The 22,281-nt window shown below is 41.6% G+C and overlaps 1 protein-coding gene across 1 annotated transcript in view; it reads right to left on the bottom strand.

The window, feature by feature from the left end:
* The window catches only part of PIK3C2G (phosphatidylinositol-4-phosphate 3-kinase catalytic subunit type 2 gamma), a 372,244-nt gene that overhangs the window by 181,922 nt on the left and 168,041 nt on the right, over positions 1 to 22,281 (bottom strand). Inside the window, exons 15-17 of the mRNA XM_034782026.1 lie at positions 18,725 to 18,839; positions 16,575 to 16,705; positions 12,699 to 12,887 (exon numbers count right to left, since the gene is read on the bottom strand). Of these exons, the coding sequence (XP_034637917.1) occupies positions 12,699 to 12,887; positions 16,575 to 16,705; positions 18,725 to 18,839 (435 nt within the window). The remainder of the gene's footprint in view (positions 1 to 12,698; positions 12,888 to 16,574; positions 16,706 to 18,724; positions 18,840 to 22,281) is intronic.

Genomic DNA, 22,281 nt, shown 5'->3' with positions numbered 1-22,281 from the left:
TTTAATATATGATATTTCCACTACTGGGAATTATATCCTGCATTGAAAAGTAATATAGCAAAATACAATATGTCCAATAAGTTCTTGGATGTTTTAAGGACAATTTTTGGTTTCAGAAGGTGGAGGAAGTAACTAGATGGACAGTCATTTTAGACTGGATTCTGACTAACAGGGAGGAATTGATAGGGAATCTGAAGGTGGAAAGCATTTGGGTGAAAATCATCATGAAATGATGATTTTAGGATTCTAAAGAACAGATAGAGTGAGAGCAGCAGAATAAGGATAATAGACTTCAAAAAAGCAGACTTTAACAAACTCAGAGAACTAATAGGTAAAGTCCATGGGAAGAAAACATAAGGGAAAAGGAGTTCAGGGAGTGCTGGCAGTTTCTCCAAGGGACAATATTAAAGGCACAATAGCAAACTATTCCAATGTGATGAAAAGATAGGAAGAATAGTAAGAGGTCAATATGGCCCCATCCAGAGCTCTTCAATGACCTGAAAATTATTACAATCCTACAAAAACTGGAAGCATGGACAGATTGCTAAGGATGTGTACAAAAGAATAGCACAAGCATGTAGGGACAAAATCAGAAAGGCTAAGGCACAAAATGAGTTACACCTAGCAAGAACATAAAAAGCAAATAAGATGAGGTTCTATAAATACATTAGGAATAAGAGAAATATGAAGGAAAGCATAGGTCTTCTACTTGGCGAGGAAGGAGAGCTAATAATGGACAACATCAGTCTACACTAAACACCTCTGCCTTCTTGAAGTAAAATACGCATTAAAAAGGTTAATGGTGACCAGATACTTAACACAATTATTAACAACAAGGGGGAAAGAACACAATCCAAAATAGGGAAAAAAACAGGTTAAAGAATATTTAGGAATGTTAGATGTATTCATGTCGGCAGGACCTGATGAAATGCATCTTAGGTATCTAAGGAATTAGCTGAAACAATGTTGGAACCATTATCATATCTTTCAGAACTCATGGTGATGGGTGACATCCCAGAAGACTACTACTACTTCTTCAAGGCTTAGCCAGACAGACAGCCATAGCGCTCATTCGCCATTTGGTCCATTCTTGTGCAATCGCAAAGGCTTGACGGTCTGAGAGTCCGACATCGGAACAGACTTGATGAACTCATGTAATAGGGGGTCTGCCTCTGGGCTGCGTCCACCCTTCGGTTGGTGGAATTTTATCCCGAATGTTACATGCCACCCAGAGAACAGCGTTCACGGGAATGTCTTGTGGCATCCTTGCAACATGTCAGAAAAATGTAAGGTGCTGCTTGTGGACAATGGCCCCAGTAATCTGTACACCCAAGCGACCATAAACATCTGCATTACAAATGAAGTCATTCTACTTTATGCCCAATATACGATGTTGGCATTTTGTGTGGAAAGCCTCCAGCTTTGTCCAGTCTGAGCAGCATAGTGTCCATGTTTCGCAGCTGTACAACTGTATGAGAAGGATACAGCTCGAATAAATCCAGAACTTGGTTGTCATACTACGATGATGATGATTCCATATCTGTTGTAAACGGCCCATGGCAGATGCAGCGATGCTAATCCAATGGAGAACCTCCATGTGAGAATTGAAGGAGCTGGTAAGTATAGAACCCAGATAGCAAAAGCTGGAAACTGATTCGACAGTTTCGTTGTTCAAAGAGATTGGAGTCACAGGTGGACCTTGTCCTAGATTTTGCTGTTTGTCTTTGACCACAAAGACCATGGAGACCAATCTTAGCTGACTCCTCCTCATATGCTGGAATGCCTCATGAAACCTGTCGAGGCTCTGTAGTAAAAGAACAATGTCATCAGCGTAGTCAAGGTCTGTGAGTGAGAGATCACCGATCTCAATGCCTATGGACTGGATGGAATGTTGCATTACAAAATCCATTGCCCGACAAAAAAGTGAATCCCTGCCTAACACCAGATACTCATTTAAGGCACTGACATCAGGTTCCCCAGATGAACACTGCCAGTAGTTCCATTATGCAGCTCTCTAATCAAGTCCAGCAGAGTATTAGGGACACCTACGCCCTTTAAGGCCTTCCATAATGCGACACGGTCTACTGAATCAAATGCAACCTTAAGTTCAACATAGGCTATGTGCAGGGGCTTCCTGAACTCACGATGTATCTCTGACCACAAGCGAAGGGCCAAAATGGCATCTAATGTGGACCTGTTCCTTGTAAAGCCTGACTGTTGGGGACAATGCTTCCGATGTAGCAAAGGCTCCAGGCGTGCCAGCAAAACATGCACAAATACCTTCCCTGGAACAGAGAACAAGGTGATCGACCTGTAGCTTTTACATTCAGTGTGTGGTCCCTTGCCCTTATAGAGAGAGAGATCACAATACCATCTTTCCAGGAGGTTGGCAGGGTTCCAGTTCTCCACACCAGATGAAAGGTGACCAGAAGTGATTGTGCTACAGGATCAATAGCACATTTTAGCAGCTCTGACGGGATGCCATCAGCACCAGCTGCGCATCCATTTTTCAGTTTAGAAATGGCCCACTTCACTTCATCCAATGTTGGTGCATCAGTACAAATGTCTGGATCTGGAACCACAGTGACTGCCAGATCATCCAGCTCTGAACAAGCGGCAGCTGGAGAATGGTTTAGGACATTGTGATAATGTTTCACCCAGTATGAGAGAATGTCATCATCTGATTTACATGGATAGCCTTGGCTGTCGTTTGTAGTGACTACCTCTTGACCGCTGAGGTTGCGAATTGTGCAGAATGTTGGCTTCAAGTTGCCCCTGACTAAGCCAAATTCGACATCATCCGCCACTTGGTTATAATATGCCTTGTGATCGGAGTGCCAGGGTGACTGGAGAAGAAGACTGGAGGAGAAAAAAAACATAGTACCTATCTTTAAAAAGGGGAACAAAGAAGACCCGAGGAAATTAGAGACCAGTCAGCTTGACTTTCACACCTGGGAAGATACTGGAAAAATTACTAAACAATCAATTTGTATGCACGTAGAGGATAATAGGGTTATAAGGAATAGTCAATATGGATGTGTCAAGAACAAGTCATGCCAAACCAACCCAATTTCTTTTTTTGATAGGGTTACTGGCTTACTGGTTGGGAGGGGAAGCTGTAGATGTGATATATCTTGATTTTAGTAAAGGCTTTTGACTCATACACCCCCATGACATTCTCATATGCAAACTAGGAAAATGTGGTGCAAAACTGATAGAAATACAATAGTGAAAAGTATTTATCAATGGTTTGCTGTCAAACTGGGGGGACATATCTAGTGAGATCCTGCAGGGGTCTGTCCTGGGTTCACTACTATTCAATATTTTCATTAATGACTTAGATAATGGAGTGAAGAAAATTTGCAGATGACACCAAGATGGGAGAGGTTGCAAACACTTTGGAGGAGAGGATTAGAATTCAAAATGACCTTGAAAACTGGAGAATTGGTCTGAAATCATCAAGATGAGATTGAGTAAAGACAAGTGAAAAGTACTACACTTAAGAAAAGAATCAAATGCCAAACAACAAAATGGGGGAATAACTGGCTAGGCAGTAGTACTGCTCAAAAGTATCTGGGGGAGTTATAGTGGATCACAAATTGAATATGAACCAACCACATGATGCACAGTTGAAAAAGGGCTAATATAATTTTGGGGTGAATTACCTGGAGTTTCATATGTAAGACACGGGAGGTTGTGTGTCCCACTCTGCTTGACACTGGTGAGGCCTCAGGTGGAGTATTGTGTTCAATTCTGGGCACAACACTTTAATAAGGACATGGACAAACTGGAGAGCATTCATAGGAGAGTAACAAAAATGATAAAAAGTTGAGAAAACCTGACCTATGAGGAAAGGTTAAAAAAATTGGGCATGCATAGCTTTCAGAGAAGAAGACCGAGAGAGTGGACCTGATAACAGTGTTCATATATGTTAAGGGCTGTCATAAAGAGGATGGTGATGAATTGTTCTCCAGGACCACTGAAAGTAGGACAAGAAGAAATTAGCTTAATTTGCAGCAAGAGAGATTTCAGTTAGATATTAGGAAAAACTTTCTAACTGTAAGGAGAGTTAAGCTCTGGAACAGGCTTCCGTGGGGGGCTGTGGAGGTTTGGATGTTTTCAAAAACAGGTTAGACAAACATTTGCCAGGGATGAGGTAGTTATACTTGGTCCTGACTCAGTGCCAGAGGATGGACTAGATGACCTCTCGAGATCCCTTACAGCCCTACATTTCTATGATTGATAGAGGAGGCAGGGTAGGAATAAATTTTCTAATAAGGCTTTTCCATTTGAAAACATCCATGGGCTAGGATCTTCTATTTTTCCAGAGGACAACAAATGCCCTCCCATCTTACCTACACAACCTTCAGGCGGTCCTTAGGTGTTTAGCTTTCTGCCTACCTTTGCATATCTGTGCACAAAGACTGCAAGTCACCCAGAACAGTTTTCCATTGTAACTATGTGTGCTTGCCACCAAAAGGTTTAATCAAAGTTAAAGATACTGAAAAGACTATTGAATACTTCAGTAATGTTCTGCTACTTATTGTAGAGTGTTGTCTATTAAAACATTAATACATAGCAGTTTCATGCCTTTATAGTTTGTCTGTCCTGTAAATCTAAATACAACTACCAAATGATGTGTAGTAACATCTCTGTTTACATGGCAGATAAGCCTGTGCTTATTCTACTCCATACATACATATACAATAATTTGAAGAATCAAAAAGAGATTCAACAGACAAGATACAATCCAACTGCTTCTTAATTATTTCATTGGGCATTCTGCTATTGATGTGGAGGGAACCAGGCAGATTCTACTCCTAATTATATCTGGGTCAATTTGAAGCAATTCCACTGAAGTCAATCTGGATTTGCACCACATATTCTTACTATTGTTTGTGAAGTGACTTTCATAAGTCTCAATACACTTTTACCAATTAGACTACACTTAACTTTACCCAGCTCTATAGTGCAGTCACATTTGGGATGAGACACATTAGCCACTATATCTAGTAAAGTAATAAACACTAAACATCAGGTTCCAATCAGGAGGTGAAGAAGGATATTGTGACTAAGAAGAGAAACAGGGAAGTTTAAGGATACTGTTATTTTTCCAGGACAATCGTGTTAACATCTCTCCCTTATACTCTTTACAAGGATAATCTCTAATAGTCACAGGGGCAAAAACTGGGGATCCCAGCATATTGTAGGGTTCATGTAACTATGGTATTCACAAAATAAATCCAGCGGCAGAGAAGGAGAGAGGCTGTCCACAAACTGACTTCTTAATGTTCATTTGGATGTTCAAGATCAGGAATTCAAATCTCCAGAGACGTATCTAATCCCAAACACTCTCCCTTTCTTACCCACACCCCACTGCCCGACCAAACATCAGGGGCCCTTATCCAGCACTGGTATCTTCAAGGCCTTCCAATAACATCCTACCCCCTTTATAATGCCAGGTTTCAGAGTAGCAGCCATGTTAGTCTATAGCCGCAAAAAAAACAGGACACACCACACGATCCATTGTCTACAGCCAAGCTCTAAGTTATAACCGCATTTGCTCCAATCCCTCAGATAGAGACAAGCACCTAAAAGATCTCTATCAAGCATTCTTAAAACTACAATACCCACCTGCTGAAGTGAAAAAACAGATTGACAGAGCCAGACGAGTACCCAGAAGTCACCTCCTACAAGACAGGCCCAATAAAAGAAAATAACAGAACACCACTAGCTGTCACCTTCAGCCCCCAACTAAAACCTCTCCAGCGCATCATCAGAGATCTACAACCTATCCTCAAAGCTGATCCTTTACTCTCACAGATCTTGGGAAACAGACCTGTCCTCGCTTACAGACAACCCCCCAACCTAAAGCAAATACTCACCAGCAACCACACATCACTGAACAAAACCACTGACCCAGGAACCTATCCTTGTAACAAAGCCCAATGCAAACTCTGTCCACATATCTATTCAAGTGACATCATCATAGGACCTAATCACATCAGCCATACCATCAGGGGCTCGTTCACCTGCACATCTACCAATGTGGTATATGCCATCATGTGCCAGCAATGCCCCTCTGCCATGTATATTGGCCAAACCGGACAGTCTCTACACAAAAGAATTAATGGACATTAATCTGACATCAGGAATCATAATACTCAAAAACCAGTGGGAGAACACTTTAACCTGTCTGGTCATTCAATGACAGACCTGCGGGTGGGTATATTACAACAGAAAAACTTCAAAAACAGACTCCAACGAGAGACTGCTGAGCTGGAATTGACATGCAAACTAGATACAATCAACTCAGGATTGAATAAGGACTGGGAATGGCTGAGCCATTACAAACATTGAATCTATCTCCCCCTTGTAAGTATTCTCACACTTCTTATCAAACTGTCTGTACTGGGCTATCTTGATTATCACTTCAAAAGTTTTTTTTCTCTTACTTAATTGGCCTCTCAGAGTTGGTAAGACAACTCCCAGCTGTTTATGCTCTCTGTATGTGTGTATATATATCTCCTCAATATTTATTCCACTCTATATGCATCCGAAGAAGTGGGCTGTAGTCCACGAAAGCTTATGCTCTAATAAATTTGTTAGTCTCTAAGGTGCCATGAGTACTCCTGTTCTTTCTACCCCCTTTAGTATCTGAAGGAGACTGGCCATCCTCTCTTCCATCTGTTATTGTTGAGGCACTGCAACCCCACTAGCCTAAGGTTCTTTTTGAGAGCAATCAGAACCTCTTTCCCAAAGCAGCTGGCGATTAAAACAATATGCCTGGCAGCTCACTCTGCAGGGACCCATAAAGCCTAGTAGAGAAGACTCAAAGCCCTATCAATTCTAATCCTGCTTCCTCTTTGAGCATGGGTGGTAACAACTTACTTCCGGTCTAGAAAAAGTGTTGGCTCAGCAACTCTGGTCAACAAGTAGCCAGGTCTGTCCATTTCCCACCCCTCTCTGCCCACCTATTCTGGGAATGGTGTAAGCAGGAACATAAACCCTCTTACCCCGTGTGCCTGAAGTCAAGATCCTCTTAGCATGCAGAGGGATATAAGAGGGGTTCATACTCCTCCTTACTCTCCTGTTGTAAGCAAGTAGGGTGGAGGTGGCCTGGCCTAGTAGGTCACAGCTGGGCTGAGGTCTGTCCACTAGGAACAGGAGTCAACAGGCAGGAGTTGGAGGAATCGCAGGGCCAGGTCCCATAAACAAGAGTCAGAATCAGAGTCAGACTGGGGTCAAAGACCAGATATCAGAGGGAATACTGGGTTAGACTCGAGGGGCAGGGGTCAGGGTTGAAGTCAGGCTGCAGTCAGAGATCAGGAGACAAAGCAAAATCTGGCACTGCAGCAGGCCAAGGTCTGTGTAGATACCCAGGAAACTTCCTGGGACAACCACAGGGATTAAGTAGGGGCACTTGGCCGATCACAGGGCCGCAGGATACTATCACTCTTAGTCTCATGGACGGTACTTCCTGCAGTGCTTACCCTCCATGATGCTCTCTGGCTGTACCTTTGCACGGTTTCTTGGTGGCACTGTGGGAATCTCAGCCACCCTAGGCTCCCCCGACCTGGATTTTAGTCCTTGGGCTGCACAACTGCAAGGACCTATAGTTTGGCAGGAAAATCTGTTTCTCTCTCTTATACCATCTACTTTCTCTCTCCACCCCACTGAACCTTTGTCGACAAATGTCAACTCTCCAGTGCTGGCACAAAGCTTGGACTGTGCTGGAGAATTTGCTATGTTGTTCTTCTGATGTTATTTTTTAATTTTAGGTATCAGGGCTGCCTAGCTGCAATACATCACATGGCTGGAATTGCATTGCAGGTATGTGGTAAAAAGCAGGTTGGTACTAGATCTTCTGTGGGGAGCCGTTGCTGGGTGCTGTGAAGCTCTGATATTTTATGTACACTCAAAATTGTTATCTAGTTATTTTCTTTTTCAGGTTAGCTAATGTGTTCATATATACACAAAATATAGCAGAACACATTATGTAATCTGAAAAGCAAAATAACCTGACAATTTTTAGGTGCACCTGCCCTACATGTATATAGCATATAAGTGTGCCCGCCACGTATATGATGGCATTTATAACACTGCATTTGGCTTTTCTTCATCACCCCAGTAACTGTGCCTGTATCATTTCCCTGACTGGTGTGCCATGCAGAGAAGTTAGAGTTCAACTAAAATCTTGGCATTCTCCCAAGGAAGGTAAGTAAGGGAAGCCAATGATGAAAATGGAGGTGGAAATGCATAGGACGGCAGCAAGCAGTGCAGGGGAGGAGGGACCAGCTTTCTACCCATTGCCTTGGGAAAAATTTATATTTTTCAGACTGTAGTTTGTAATCAACCTTCCCTGAAATTAGAGGTAAAACTAAGAGCGTAAAATCTTATTCTGCTCTCTACCCTCCTTCCTTCATTAAAGAGCTCTTCAATGTTTTTTAAATTGGTTTTTAAGGACTGGCTCCTGGGAGGCCCTAAGAATCCATGCTTGATGCATGTATTGGATGCAAGACTGCTACTAAATTTATCTGTGAAATGTAGCATGAATATGTTTCCAGTTTATGAAAGTTCTCCTTTTCTAGTACATAAATGACTAGCTTATTATTAGTCTGCCTGCTTGTAAAGTAGAGAAGATAGTCAGCAAAGGGAGAGGCATGCCAGAAGAATGAGATGCATCTATTAAAACATACACTTAACTGGCTTGTGAACAGCTAATTTTAAAGTTACACCATATTGCAGAGAGAGCTGTATTATGTGCTCTGAACATTGGGGCTTGATCCTGAGTGGCACAGAGCATCTGCAACTCACACTAAATCACATAGGATGTACTGACTTCTTGCAATCAAGACAATTGGATGTTGTCTCTGTGACTTCTCTTCCTTCCTCTTCCCCTTAGCAAAAGTGAGCTTAGTGCTCAGGAAACGTCCTTTTACCTTGCTCTGAGAAGGCCATGCCCTACAGGTAATTTAGTCTCTTTAGCCCAAGGCTTTCAAAAGTGACTAGAGATTTTTGGGTACCCAGCCTGTGTTTCAGAAAGTGCTGAGCACCCACCCGCAGAAAATCAGGTCCCTTAAGATGTCTCAAATTGAGCACCCCAAAACTACAGCAACCAAAAACTGAAGCACCCAAAATTACCAGTCACTTCTGAAAAGCTTGACCCATAGTTTCTTGGATGAGACTGAGAATAAACATGCCAAATAGTGACAGGTGCTGTGGCACTTCTGTGATGTAGAAATTTATCCAGGCAGAGACCAGCCAACTCATTTCATGTACACAAGCCACTGAACAATCATCAGATGGTAATGACTTCTGGTTACCATCACACTGGACTACATTTGAACTAGCAACCCAGAGATCAAAGATCCCATTATCAAGCCCTGAGCTTTCCAGTCCTCATGAAACAACTTTTTAATTAAATGGAGAATACTTATTATTGGATCACACGAGAAAACACACGCTGAGATAAGAAGCATTTCTGTTACACATACCTCACCTTTTGTTTGCATATGACATCCTTTTGTAGTTTAACCTCTAGTCAAAAGAAATTAGGAGGACATTTTGTTGCTCTGAGAAATCAGGAGCAGAGGGTAAAAACTGCCAGAGCCAAGCAGACCAGAGTAGAGCAAGCCTTCACAAACATCTTAGTCAATGCACCTACAGTCCAAACTGATTGAAGATCAGAGTGCGAATGTGAAACTAAGTTAGCAATACAGCCACTGCTGCTACTTAACTGATAATTATTTAATAGGTTAAAAACAAGACATCACAATCCCAGCCAGCTGAACCCCCACCCCGCTCCAGCAGTTCAGCCATCACTGAAACTGGTCCTTTTAAAATGGACATTTAGAGAGCAGTGTACTCCGCCTAGTCCCCAAATACAGCTTCCCAGCTGGTCTTAAACACACATGCAACATGCTAGGGACATTAAATATTTAAAGTCAGAATATTTAAAGAAAAGGAGACCTCTATTGAGATCCCCGGTCTCTATTGTTAACATGTTTGTAAAATATAAACTAGAGTGCGCACGTCTCCTGTGAAGATTGTAATTAGGGGAACCTTCCCCCTCAAATCCCAAGCACAAGTATTTAGTCTTGGCCAGCCATTCCACAGGCTGCATTGGAGGAGTCTGAGTTATGACTTCAGCCCACCCTTCCATGCCAACCTGGAACGGGCCAGACTCAGAGTGGCGTGTACATTGCACCCTGTAAGGGTGTGCCGCAATTGGAAGGTGCGATTGTGGATCCTGTAGGAATACCTGGACTAGTTTTGATCTAGCTATACAAAAGCTAGCTTGAGTAACAACAACAATGTAGTCACAGCAGCCGTGGCTATGACATGGTCGAGTATGTACCCAGGGTTCTGGGTGGGATTGTACTCAGGAGGATAGACTGTACTGCCAACTGTGCTGCAACAGCTAACATATTATTGTTACTCAAGCTAGCTTTCATCTAGCTAGATCAAAGTTAGCTCGGGTGTGCCTCTATTTGCTGCAACCACACATCAGGACTGCAGTGAAGACATATCATAAAAGTGTGGCATAGCAACTGTGCTCTGTGAAAGGCTTTCAGGCAATGTGAGTCACCAGGCAATTGGAGCACCTGACGGTGCTATAAAACTGCATACCACACCCAATGCAGAGCTGGAGCTTCAAGGAAGAATTGAGCCCTTTGTCTCCAGAAATGCCAACTGTAGGTGTAGCCAGAACTAGTTAACAGGTTCTGTTTTTGAAGCTTGGCGTGTCCCCTAAATCACCATTAAGACTTTTGCCAGTCTAGAGAGAGAACATCAGTGTGGTGCTTGTCATTGTATTTGTTCCAACATGAAATAAAAGGGTGCTCTGGTAAGTCATGAAAGCATAAAAATATTGCAATGATGGCAAACATGGTATGCACACATACACTGCCTGAGCACAATCAGAAATGTTCCAAAAGGCTTTCCATGCACTAAGGACCTAATCCTTTAAGATCTTTGCATGCAGAACTCCCATTACATTTCCATAGGAGATGTTCGTATGTACGTGGGGAAGCTTAATACTTTGGATTCAAACCTAAACCACAGAAGGGGGGATAAGAATAATGCTGGAAGGCAATGATCATCTGTGGTTATTTTTAAATATATATATTTAAGTATCTGGTTTTGAAAATGAGTAATGAGGGTATGAAGTCCTTACTCACTGGGCAAAGGGATTAGGTGAAGTCTCCAAAACCTCTCCTTTTAATTTCTTTTATAAAGACATGGTTTATAGCTAGTAAGTCAGTTTGCAAAGCAGGATTTGCAGGTTTAATCATAGAAAGCTCAACACCCAGACAAGCAAGGGCTTGACAATGTATCATTTGCACCCTCATTTTGTCCAATTATGTGACATTTTCACATGCAAATTTCTTAAAACAACCCCCTCCCCCAAAATAACTTGAGAAAATACATTTGCTGAGACGGGTTCTTTTTGTTGGAGATTATGTATGTCACAGGTTAAAAGATACCCTCAACAGCAGAGACACTTTCTGATGCACAAAAGGCATCCAGCTCTCACTGAAAGTCAATGAGAGTGCAACATTAGAAGCCAGTTCTCAATTGCCCCAAAGTTTGTGATGTTTCTATTATGGAAAGAGGGGCCAGTAGCAAAGGTCAGTTCTAGATGTACACTTTGAGGTAGCATCTTGATCTAGGACAGGATTGGGCAAACGTTTTGGCCCGAGGGCTAATCTGCTATGGAAATTGTATGGCAGGCCATGAATGCTCACGAAATTGGGGGTTGGGGTGCGGGGGGGGGGAGGGCGAGGGCTCCAGCTGAGGTGTGGGCTCTGGAGTGGGGCTGGGGGTGCCGGAGGGTGCTCCAGGCTGCGACTGAGGGGTTGGGAGGGCGGGAGGCGGATCAGGGGGTGCAGATGGCACTTGCCTCAAGCAGCTCCTGGAAGCAGAGGCATGGTCCCACCTCCGGCTCCTACACAGAGGGGTAGCCAGGTGGCTCTGTGCGCTGCCCTGTCTGTAGGCACCGCCCCTGCAGCTCCCATTGGCCATGGTTCCAGGCCAATGGGAGCTGCAGGGGCGGCACTTGGGGAGGGGGTAGCGTGTGGAGATTCCTGGCTGCCCCTATGCGTTGGAGCTGGAGGGGGGACATGCCTCTGCTTCCAGGAGCCGCGCAGAGCCACAGCACACGCAGAGCGGGGCAAGACCCCGACCCGACTCCCCGGCTGGAGCAGGGCAAGCCCTGGACCCTGCTCCCCGGTGGGAGCCCAAGGGCCGGATTAAAATGTCTGAAGGGCCAGATGTGGCCTTCAGGCCGTAGTTTGCCCATCCCTTATCTAGGAGCATAGTTTAGCCCCATCTCCATTACTCACTTTATGTCTGTACAGCAGTGTTAAGATGCAAAGTGCTGTATAAGTGCTAAGTATCTGACTGATCACCTGTTACTAGAAACTGAATAAATCCATCATATAGAATGAAATATGCTTTTCATTATCCTGGAAAATAGCGAACTTCTCAGCCAAGAAGGCAGGGCCAGCGCCTTCAACTGAAGGTCAGCTCAAGAGTTCCAATTACATCTTCATTTTGATACAGAGGCAAAGCTGAAAGCAGACAGTCAATGAACCAAAGCTTGGTATTATACTGAGCAACTCAATGTGCTGAATCAATCAGCAGACTCGGAGTCTGTTTATTCTTATTTTCTGACTTTGTTAATTTTCTCTTACCTGAAAGTTAGAAGCCCAAGTGCCTCCAAAGGGTTAGAAAAGCTCCATTCCCTCAACACCGTGTACATTTCTGATATGCTCTTTCGATCCCAACTGGGGGCACTGCCCAGTACCAAAGAAAGGGAACAGTTTTCATTATTGCAGTAGGAACGATAAAACCATAAAAATCTTCTCTCTTGCTCCAACAACCTGGAAGAGAAGATTAGAAATTCAGTTTGAAATTAAAACCACCTAGAGCCCTATGTAGCAGCAAACTATTGTAAAGAGAGGGCACTGCTTTCTAGCTACTTGTTCTCCTTGGGATGGGATATCATTTTCTGTGCATCAGCTCTTAAGAAGAAGTGATATTTATAATCTTGATCTGTCAGCCTTGGGACATATAAAGATGAACTCTCAAAAGAGATGCACATACAGATATTTCACTTTGCCAAGCTTGCGTGCTCGCTCTCTTTTTCTCTACAGTTGTTTTTCAGTGCGTGCAGTTTTGGCCAGAGAAATTACTGTCATAGTCTATAGCATCTCTAATTAACTGTGGTGACAACTACTGATTATAACACAGCTAGTCAACTTTCACTCCCCTGCTCCCCACCACTGATCAACTCAGGTGAGAACATTCATATACATTCTAGGATATGAGACTTAGAAAACATGTGGCCTTTTTACTCTCTCTCTCTCTCAGACACACACACACACGCTTGTTTCTTGGTCCTTGAACAGGGTGTGCAAAGAGGAAAGGTAGGAAGAAAGTTCCTTTCACTTTCCAAGCCTCTTTCAAGGAACCAGTCTGGCCTGCTGTGCATCATTTTACTCATCTGCAGAATGGGTGTAGTGCCACCTACCTCACAGAGAGGGGCAAATGTCCTATTAATCAAATGCCTTGGCATCCCCCAATATTGCAGAAATCAGTAAGCCAATGAAAAGAACACCAGGTTAATGTGTACCGTATGTCCTTCAACGCGCCAACAATTCATATGCCTTTTCTTGGTTCATAAAACAAATAGCGTCATTAAATCTTAGGGTTCAGTATCGTCACAAACAAACAAAAACTTCATCAAGATAGAATTGCTAATGTAAACAGGCAATCCTAGTTTAAATTCAAGCTCTAAAAACAAGCCTTAAAAATGTACAATAAATTACAAATAGACAACATTCATAATTAACATTATAAATATCGCTAAGGCTCTGAAAGAACATAGGAGGTGCCACACTAGATCAGACCCATGATTTCATCTATCTTGTCCAGCATCCTGCCTTGGACAGTAACCAGCATCAAAGGTATCACAGGAAGGTTCAAAAATCCCTGCTGTGGATAGTAATGGGATAACCTGCCTTCAGGGAAATTTTCTACTCACTCCCAATAGTTGGAAGTTGAATCAAGCCCTGAAACATGAATGCTTGCTTCCATTTCTAAACACTTCCCCCCATGATTTGCTAGAACAACTTTTTCTTAGCCAAATAAATAGCTTATCCCTTTCTGAATCCTGCTGAGTTTTTGGCTTTGGTAATATCTCATGGCAATGAGTTCCTTAGGTTAATTGTGCATTATGTGAAAAAAGGTTTCCTTCAATCAGTTTTGAATTTGCCAGGCATTTGGAATAGGTGATGGCAGTACAAACAATAAACATGGGGTTTAGTGTTGTGAGGAAAGACGATTTGCTTTCCTTACCTCAGAGGGGTGTGAGGAGAATAAATTCATAATTGTGTGAGATGCTCAGATATTATAGTGACATGGGCCACGAAAGAGACATTTTACCTACTGTTATTTTTTAGTAGTAGTAGTTTTAAGCAAATTATTAGAATAAACAAAATTTATTTTAAGCTTCAGATACAAGTAGTGGCAGCATGATCCATGATCTCCTTAGTGTAGCTCAACAATTCACAGAGTGCTCACAATAATAGCAGCCAGCAATCCTTGTTTTTGTGTGCAGGGAGTGTGCACGCCACACACTGCAGAGGAGATAAAGCTTTAGCTTTTTGACGGTCTGTCATGTGTTCCTTTACCCTCCGACAGCATTCAGTGAGACAGTGCAATTAGAGGATACCTCTTGCATGTTGACTTTAAGAGATTTTCTAGTTTCCCAACAGCATCTCCTGAACATGACAGTCTGTTCAGATTAAATCAGCTAAAGCTTAAAAATGGCTAGATAAAATACCAATGCTTTCTTGTATCTACCCCATTCCTCTTCAGTGACAGGGCACCCTTCTCTTTCCTATCTTGTTTTGCTGGGTTACTGTCTTGTTTAATGGCTGACTTTAAAGATTTGATCGGGGTAAAGGTTTTAGGTTTATCCGTCATAATAAAAGTTTATGTCTGAAAAGATGTTCAGTCTAGGTGACAATAATACTTTGAACATATATAGCATCCGAGGATTGCTGTGTTGATAAGGAGATTTCTTGGGCCCCACAAGGGATAAGATGTTAACCAACCCTTCTTCACAATTACAACATTAAGCAGTTAAGCGTGGTCTGGCTTACTCTGATTGCAACAACCACCGTAAAAAAACCAAAAAAACAAACAAAAAAAACCACCTTTGAACTTTTATTAATGGAACCGAAAAAGAAAAAAAACCAAACAGTTAAAGCTTTTAAAAAATTAGTACCGGTTTTAAAAAAATATATAGAAATGAAGCTATAAGGGGTGTGTGTGTGTGTGCATGTGTGTGTGTGAGAGAGAGAAATGGACCATTTAAAATGACCCTTCTGATTGTGTCTCGTCATGAGTGTTCATGATCTCACTTATAAATCTTATCAAAAGAATGTCCCCTCCAGAAGTTGACAACCCTGAGCACCATACTGAAATAGTTTTGGTTCTGTACTAACTTGGAAGTAATGATTGCCTACTGAACCACCAATGTCACTTCTCACAGCAACTATGTTTTCCTTAAAAGACTCTCCTCCAAGTACTGACCAGCCCCAATACTGCTTAACAGCCCCCAGTGATTGAAAGCAAAGAAACTTAAATCACACCCTGTCTCTTTAGAAATGAGAAAAGACATTAAATATACTAGCAGTTTATTGTAGCCAACAGAAATGTATAACTCAATAAATATCTTTTCCCCCAAAAAATAAAATTAGTAAAGAAAACTTCCTCCTTTACATGTGTATAACAAAACATTATTGGGAAGTTTAAAAAGAGACTTTATATTTACTACATTACTATGACATCTTTAGCCTGTGGTGAAGGATTAATGAACAAGCATTAGTGACTTGTATAATGCAAGCACTGATACCACTAACCCCACTGTGGTTCTCGCTATAATTGTTATTTTAGACAGTACATAATGCTACTTGATAATATAACCTACATATGTCTAGGGTTACCAATCTGCCTGAGTTGATGATACAACATGTTTTGTTTTACTTATTCTTTATACGCCTGCTGTGAAAGCTAAATTCTGCATAATTGTTTCCTTGTTTACTGAGGAACATGATACAGATTTCCTTTCTAATGCTTGTGTGCCACTTGGTGAGTACGATGGCCTAATAGTATGGGTTTATCATGATTATTTACTGGTGTTGGTTTTTATCCTATTTTTTTTAATTGCTAATACTATTATTATTGGAAATTATATAGCTCGAGACAAATGTTTGCGCTTCAAATCAGCAGTTTGTGTCTAGTGCCAAGGAAACCAGAAAAGATAAAAGAATAGAGACAAGTGTTCTAAGCTATAGAAAGGCATTCTCACCTTCAGGGGGCTTTTTTTAGCTTCATTGCCACCTTTTCCTCTCAGCTAGAAGTATTACTTCATCAAATGAATGAAATCAGGCTATATAGGTGGGAAATTTAGCTTTTCAAGAATTGAACACATTTAAGAGTGATTGATGGCGTTATGCACAGCATGCCAGATGTAAGCAGGAAGACTTGGGTGCACTTACAGCAAGAGAGAATGTTTCTGTGAAAGTCTTGCTACATGCTTCAAGCACTCTTTAGCTGGCTCTTCAAGGTCATCTCTTTTCTCTTCAGGCTCAGATTTAATAAACTCCAAATTAGTTTCTGGAAAGTCAACCTATAAAAAAAAATAGATGTCTTACATATAAATTTGTATAAAAGGTTTCTCAGATATCTGCGTGTCCTAAATATGTAGAGGAAATGTGAACAATAAGGGGGAAAGGGAGACAGAATAATTGCAAAGAGGCGTTTATTGTATGAATGAATTTTACTCAAAACTATTGGGTGACAAGCCTGGCCCCATTTAAGTCAATGAGAGTTTTGCCTTTAAATTTAATGGGACCAGGCTTTTACCCAGTGTATCGGAGCTCATTAGGTCTGCATGGGACTCCAGGTCAGAGGCTTCTCCCTCCCTGTTTTTAAACTAGAGATGGGCCTGAGCTGCAAAGTTTCAATCCAGATCAGCAATTCTCCAGAATAGTGTGGGGGAGGAGGGGTTCAGAGTCTGCATATTGATTTGGATTCTAAGAGACAGGGACCAAGCTGCAAAGTTCAGACTGGATATTAATTTCCCCAGAGTTGGGAGGTCTTCATTCTGAGGGAAGGAGACAGGGGTTGGCACAGGCCCATTTTTAGCTTCATCAAGTTATGGGGAAAAAACCTCAAAAATGGTTTTTTTTTGGGAGGTTCTATTCAATTTGAATCAATAGCATCCCCAAGTTTTGATATGTATCTGAAGTTCTTGGTTTTGCAATAGTAGGCTGGAAAATTCAGTAGAGCAGGCTGTTTCTGGTAATCCCTTGTTTCTGATTGGCCTGTTAAGGGCTCAAGAACAGCCTCTCATGATTTTTCATCACTTTCACTTCCAGCTTGGTCTGGGAAGTGTCGTTTCATTATTTAATGTAATAAAATGGGGGGAAAGCTGCTAACCAAACTTTTTCGAAGCTCAAAAGTGTTTTGGGTTTGAGTGGCGGGTTAGATGAAAATTCAGTTTTTTAATCCAGTTCAATTTGCGTATCATAGAAATTACATCATAATGTATTAAGAGACATTCACAGCAGGACCAGAAAAGCAGTCTCTCTAACCAATATATATGTGCATACTCATTCTCACAAACTATTAACAAAAAACCACCACCAATAAATGGACTCTCAGAATATAGTACTCCTGGAAATTATAGCACACACCAGTCACATCAAAAGAGCTTTTTAAGGCAGCTTTTCCAGGATGTTCAGTGTCTCCTACTGTCATATTTACAGGCATAATTGAGTATGGGAGGGGAGTGGAAAATTCTTCTCTGCTGTTTCTTAGAGCGGAGAGACAGATTTTAAATTAGTAGCCCTCTACTGCCTCACCTTCCTTTTATTATTAATACAGAGAAAGCTATTTTAAGGAGCTGTCTTTGACTGTATTATTCCAACTAGAAACTCTTGTTCACTTACTTATTAAAAAAATAGGGCATTTTTTGGCCAGCCTCATTTATTCACATTACTTGCCTTTGTGCTTCATTTGCTAATAACCATCATTTGGTTTTTGAATATGAAAAGCAATTGGTTGTGCCTTTAAAATTACCAGTTCAATCTGCAAACAGGACAACACTGGGGACAGACAAAATGTCTTTTCAATATTTGGAGGCCATATACTGCCCTTGGTCTACACGCAGAGCTCACAGTGACATCAGTGGCAGCCTGGCATTTGGTCATGGATTAAGAGTGGTATAAATACAGATGCACTTTGTAGCTCCTTCCCCACAGACCTTTCTGCAGACTCAGTTAATTGTTAGTTGTCTGCGATGTGTATAAAGATAAGTAATTCAGTGGTATACTGGATACAAGTGGGACAGAAACGCAGCTGTGAGTAGGGTACCAGGTCAGCAATTTGTGTCAAGGAACATGGAAGAAAAAGTAATCTACTCAGTGCCTAACCCCCACAGCCTGTATCTGATTTAGCAAGTTGGTGTATAATTGCTGTTATGTAGAATTTTACTCCCCCACAATTAAAAAGGCTGATAGCATACAAGCAGAGGTCTCTTATGACTTTTAAACTGTGGGATCAGGAAGAACCATGTAATCAATCATTTACTGCAAGTTATTTGACGACAAGTCCTTGCTTTGCTTTCTCGAAAAGCAATCCTTACCTGCAGTGTTACTAGCGCTGGCAGACTAGTGTCACAAATGCCTGGAGCTATCATGGTTGTTGGAGGCTCACTGTACAATGCCATACTAAGCAGCACGGTTCCATGAATGAACTTTCTGCAAATTTCAATATACGTAGACATAATACCGCATCAGTACTGGAGATAAACCAGACAGGCTTGATTGAAATTATATCAGAAACATTGAAATCAATGACTCGGGGAATAAGTATCTACATGGGTAACAAATATTTAATAACAGACTCTCCAATCTATCAGAAAAGAGTATAACATAATCCAACAACTGGAAGTTCAAACTAGATAAATTCAGACTGGAAATAAAGCATACATTTTTAATAGTGAGAGTAATTAATCACTGGAACAATTTACCAAGAGTCATAGCGGATTCTCCATCACGACAATTTTTAAAACATGGTATGCTCTCTAGGAAGTCCTTTGGGGAAGTTTTATGATACATGTTACACAGGAGGCCAGACTAGACCATCACAATGGTCTTTTCTGGGCTTGGATTCTATGACTCTATGAATGGGACAGGCCACAAACCCTAGTCTGGTAGTTCAAATCTGGTCTAGGTCAGTAATGTCTGAAAGTTGCTGCCCTCAGTAGCCGTTAAGAAACGAGTTTGGTAAATTGTCAGTCCTGGTCCACTGGTTGGGGCAATACAGAAGACACCAGTTCAGTTCTGTGCTCCAACACAGACTTCCTGTTTGATCTTGGGTAGTCACAGTCTCTTTGTCCTTCAGTTCCCCATCTGTAAAATGGGGCTAATACTATTTCCCTACCTTACAGGGATGTTGGGAGAATAACTACTTTGAGGTGCACAGATGCTATGGTAAGGGGGGCATATAGGTATCTAAGATGGATAGAAAATATCCACCACCACAACTGGCCATAGTTAAGCACCCTATTTAGTAGTATCAGTCTGGAGGACTGAAGGGGCAGGAGGACTGAGGCACCCATAGAAATGGTCCCTCTAGGAGGAAGGAGATAGTGCAAGCTTCCTCACTCAATCTGTTCAGTGGATAAAGAGAAGATTATGGCCTCTAGCACCTGTCTGAGCACTACATTCACAAACAAAAGTCTGATCAGAAACATGCACGCACACTGTCTTCAGATAAGAAAACTGCAGGTCAATATAATTCATTCTGCAGTGCCTGAGTACATTTGGAAAGACATAGGTGCAAGTCCTAATCATAATTAATCTACTCACTTGAATTAAGATATAGTGTATCTGTTTTGCCTTTTAATGTACTCACATCTTAGTGGCTGTTTGGGTTAAGATCAGAAATCAAAATTATGTATAAAAGGACATATTCAACATTTTTTTCTACTCCTAAATAATTATTTTTAGTGACAGGCAAATTTTCACTACTATTAGCACTGCACAATCAATACAGCTGTGGGAGAATGAACTAAATTCCTTTCTGCCTACTAGAGCATCAACAAAATAGATACTTGAGTTCAGAACACAGAATCTTTAGCAGTGGTGAGGATATAAGAACACAGATGGGTTTTCTGATCCCAGTGAGAGTTTGCAGCGCTGACAAAAAAGGAATATTCTGAATTGCAAACTGAACTAAATTGCTATAGAGTCATTGAGACAAGAAACATGGGAACCCTGCAATGTCATCTTTGCAGCCACCATTCAGAGTAAAAGTACAGTTTGTTTTTTTACTTCTGAAGATATTTGGTATTGTTAGTGCAAACACTATTTCATTGAGAGAGCAAAATTCAGGAGGATCAAAGACAAATGATTTTCAAAAGTTTGTTTTGCAGCTGCAGGTGTATGGGGAACAAAGAACACTGATGTGAACAACAGGATATTAGGGGAAAACTAGTTGTGAAATATGAAGCTGTTCACCTTTAAGGCCACTAGTTTGAATTCGAATCAGATCAATAGTGACTGAAAGGTGTTTCCAGCTGAGGTTTACTTGGGTGAACTTTATGAAATGAGTCGCTGCTCTTCAGCTCTTTGCTAAAGGGCAGGTGTTCAGATCACAACAACTCACCATAATCAGCATTAATTGGTACTATTGTTAACAGTCTCAGATGAACAGCCAAGGGTTGAATGGACCTGGTGGCCAAACTACCCTCACCCCCTTTTATTATCACTAATCATTTATATTGCACTACAAAGGTACTTTAAAAAAATCCATAGAGCTGTGGTTCCTGACCTGGAAACCTTTGAGAGAGATAAGACCAGGAATGGGGCAACTGTGAGGGCAAAGGAGGATGGGGCAACAAGGTAGGAAAACAAGGTAGGAAAGATTTGATAAAAAAAATTTTTAAGGAGATTTTTGAAGAATGAGCATGCAGGCGCCTGATGAATGAGAGCTGGGGACTGGTTTAAATGCCAGGGGCAGTAGAGGAAATGAGACAATAGAGCAGTAAGGAGAAAACTGAGAGCAACATGAAGGTGAATAGGAGGAAGCAAGAGCAGAGTAAGTAGGGCAAGTTTATACCTGGTGCTGAAGGAAGCAACAAGAAGCTTGAACTTGATGTAGTAAGAAGCTAGAAAGCTCGCGAAGGGATAAAAGAAGAGGAGATTACAAAACATGACCAGCCCACAGAGAAGAAACGTAATAGTTCTGATTTGGAGTGGCTGATTATGAGATAGCAGGGGACATCCAAAAAGAGATTTCTGAGACACATTGGAAGATGTGAGATTGGAAAGAAGGCAGAATTCAAGGTTAAATATCTGGGAATCATCTGCTTATAAGTGGCAGTTAAAACCATGGGAGTCAATAAAATCACCCAGAGACAGTATGAAAGGAGAAGAGCGGATCAAGGAAAGAACGCAGATAGGCCTGCGGAGCTAAGATCGGAATCTAAATCAGAACTTTCTGGCCCTGACCTATCTGTAGATCAAACGCTGAATTTTGCCAGATGTGGGTGCATGCATTAGGGAGAAGAATGGGAGGTGAGAAAGGATGATATGGTAGCAAATGAGAAGCTAAAGAACTGGTCAGCAAGGTAGGAGGAACACAAAGCAGAATAACAGAAGCATAAAGTAGAGAGGAAGCAGAGGAGGAGATATTTTTGTTTGATCAGGAGATAGTGATTACAATATATAGAGCAGCAAGGCTGCTTGAATAGTGTAGAATTGGAAAAAAAGGAACCAGTGTATGTGGTTGGATAACTATGTAGTATTTATGACACACATACAAAAAAGCTCTCTCTCTCTCTCTCTCTCCCTCCCTCTCCCTCTCCCCCCCCACACACTTAGTGATGACATCTCTAGCTGAGTTACTGAAGTCCTCAAACCATGGTTTAAAGACCTCAAGTTACAGAGAATTCATCATTTACACTAGTTTAAATCTGCAAGTGACCCATGCTGCAGAGGAAGGTAAAAATCCCCCAGGGTCTCTGCCGTGAACCCTCTCCTGGAGCTAGGTGCCTAATCCAGGTCAGACCTTTCTCACAAAAAATGAGAAGAAAGAGGTGGAGCCCCTCCTTATACACAATAACCCAGTGGTTAGAGAACTCACCCAGGTTCCGATGTCCACTCTGCCTGATTCAGAGCATGAATTTGAATCCAG

This window comes from Trachemys scripta, chromosome 1 (genome assembly GCF_013100865.1).
Source record: "Trachemys scripta elegans isolate TJP31775 chromosome 1, CAS_Tse_1.0, whole genome shotgun sequence".
Taxonomy (NCBI): domain Eukaryota; kingdom Metazoa; phylum Chordata; order Testudines; family Emydidae; genus Trachemys; species Trachemys scripta.
This window is presented reverse-complemented; position numbering and strand designations above follow the sequence as displayed.